This window comes from Rutidosis leptorrhynchoides, chromosome 6, assembly GCF_046630445.1.
Source record: "Rutidosis leptorrhynchoides isolate AG116_Rl617_1_P2 chromosome 6, CSIRO_AGI_Rlap_v1, whole genome shotgun sequence".
Classification (NCBI taxonomy): domain Eukaryota; kingdom Viridiplantae; phylum Streptophyta; class Magnoliopsida; order Asterales; family Asteraceae; genus Rutidosis; species Rutidosis leptorrhynchoides.
Window position 1 is genome coordinate 151,893,659 of NC_092338.1, and position 1,180 is coordinate 151,894,838.

The following is a 1,180-nucleotide window of genomic DNA, read 5'->3' on the forward strand; positions in this document are numbered from 1 at the left end:
GAGATTATTTGGATTATTGTTGAGTTTTACTCTATTGAGTTTTAGGGTGCGTTTGATAAAACTGAATAATTTAACACTGAATGATTTGGAGTTCTGAATGGTTCAAATGCTCTGAATCAGTATTCTTCTGAATGAAAATTTACTGTTTGATAAGAACTTTGAATCAACACTCTGAATGACGTAAAATTACCATTTTATCCTTATTTATCATTTAGAGTAAATACAATTGCATCTGTTATGATGTGAATTATTTTTTGTGTATATACTTATGAAATGCCTAAATGTGAACCCATCTTCACTGGTGCGTTGAGTAATTGGCCTACTCACTGGTGCAAGATTGTTCCCCCTAAAATTAATTTCTTTCTTTGGCGTGCACGGCTGAATAAGCTTCACGATAAATGCAATCTTTTGGAGAGAGGGATCGAATTGGATAACCTTTTTTGTCCATCGTGTTCTAATCAAGTTGAGGATCTCACCCACATTTGTTTCGAATGTAACATTGCAGTTCAAGTTTGGGTCTTCATAGCATCATGGTTAGATATTGTGCTCCCAGTATGGCAATCAGTGGATGCTATTTGGCAATGGATTATGACAAAGTTCCAAAGTCATGAAAAGTCTATCATTTTGGAAGCCATTAGCTATGCTACGTTAAGGACCCTTGGGCGTTTCAGAAACGGTAGTATTTTCGACCCGTCCAAGTTCAAAAAATGTCATATTATTGATTCGATTGTTCTTTACTCCTTCGACTGGCTTTCTTCGCGTTATAGGAAAGCTAATATAAATTGGAACGTTTGGTTATGTACTCCTTTATTATCTTTGTAATGTTCTAGCTTCTTGCTAGTTTTTAATAAAATTTCCAGCTGTTTAAAAAAAATGCCTAAATGTTTAATAATTGGTACTCCGATATAACAATGAATATACTTATACTCGTAATTAATAATTAATTGAGATGAATTTTTTTCTTTTTTCTTAAAAGCATCAGCTTATTACAGTACATATTGATATTAACAAAAATATACAAGGACCCATACATGTAATGGGCATGAAGGACCCAAATCCCACCCTACTGTTCTATACATCTATACAATTTTAACTCGAATCATAAAGAACATAAATCACACCATTCTAACTAGCCTACACCAATTATTTACCACTATTGAATCAAACGACCTCGAATTCA

General features: G+C 33.4%; 1 protein-coding gene across 1 annotated transcript; it reads left to right on the forward strand.

Annotated features, from left to right (window-relative positions):
• The first annotated feature begins 273 nt into the window (after positions 1–273).
• Positions 274–822, forward strand: LOC139854169 (uncharacterized). Its single transcript, XM_071843490.1, has one exon. The coding sequence runs from the start codon at positions 274–276 to the stop codon at positions 820–822; it is 549 nt and encodes a 182-aa protein (XP_071699591.1).
• Positions 823–1,180: the final 358 nt, after the last annotated feature.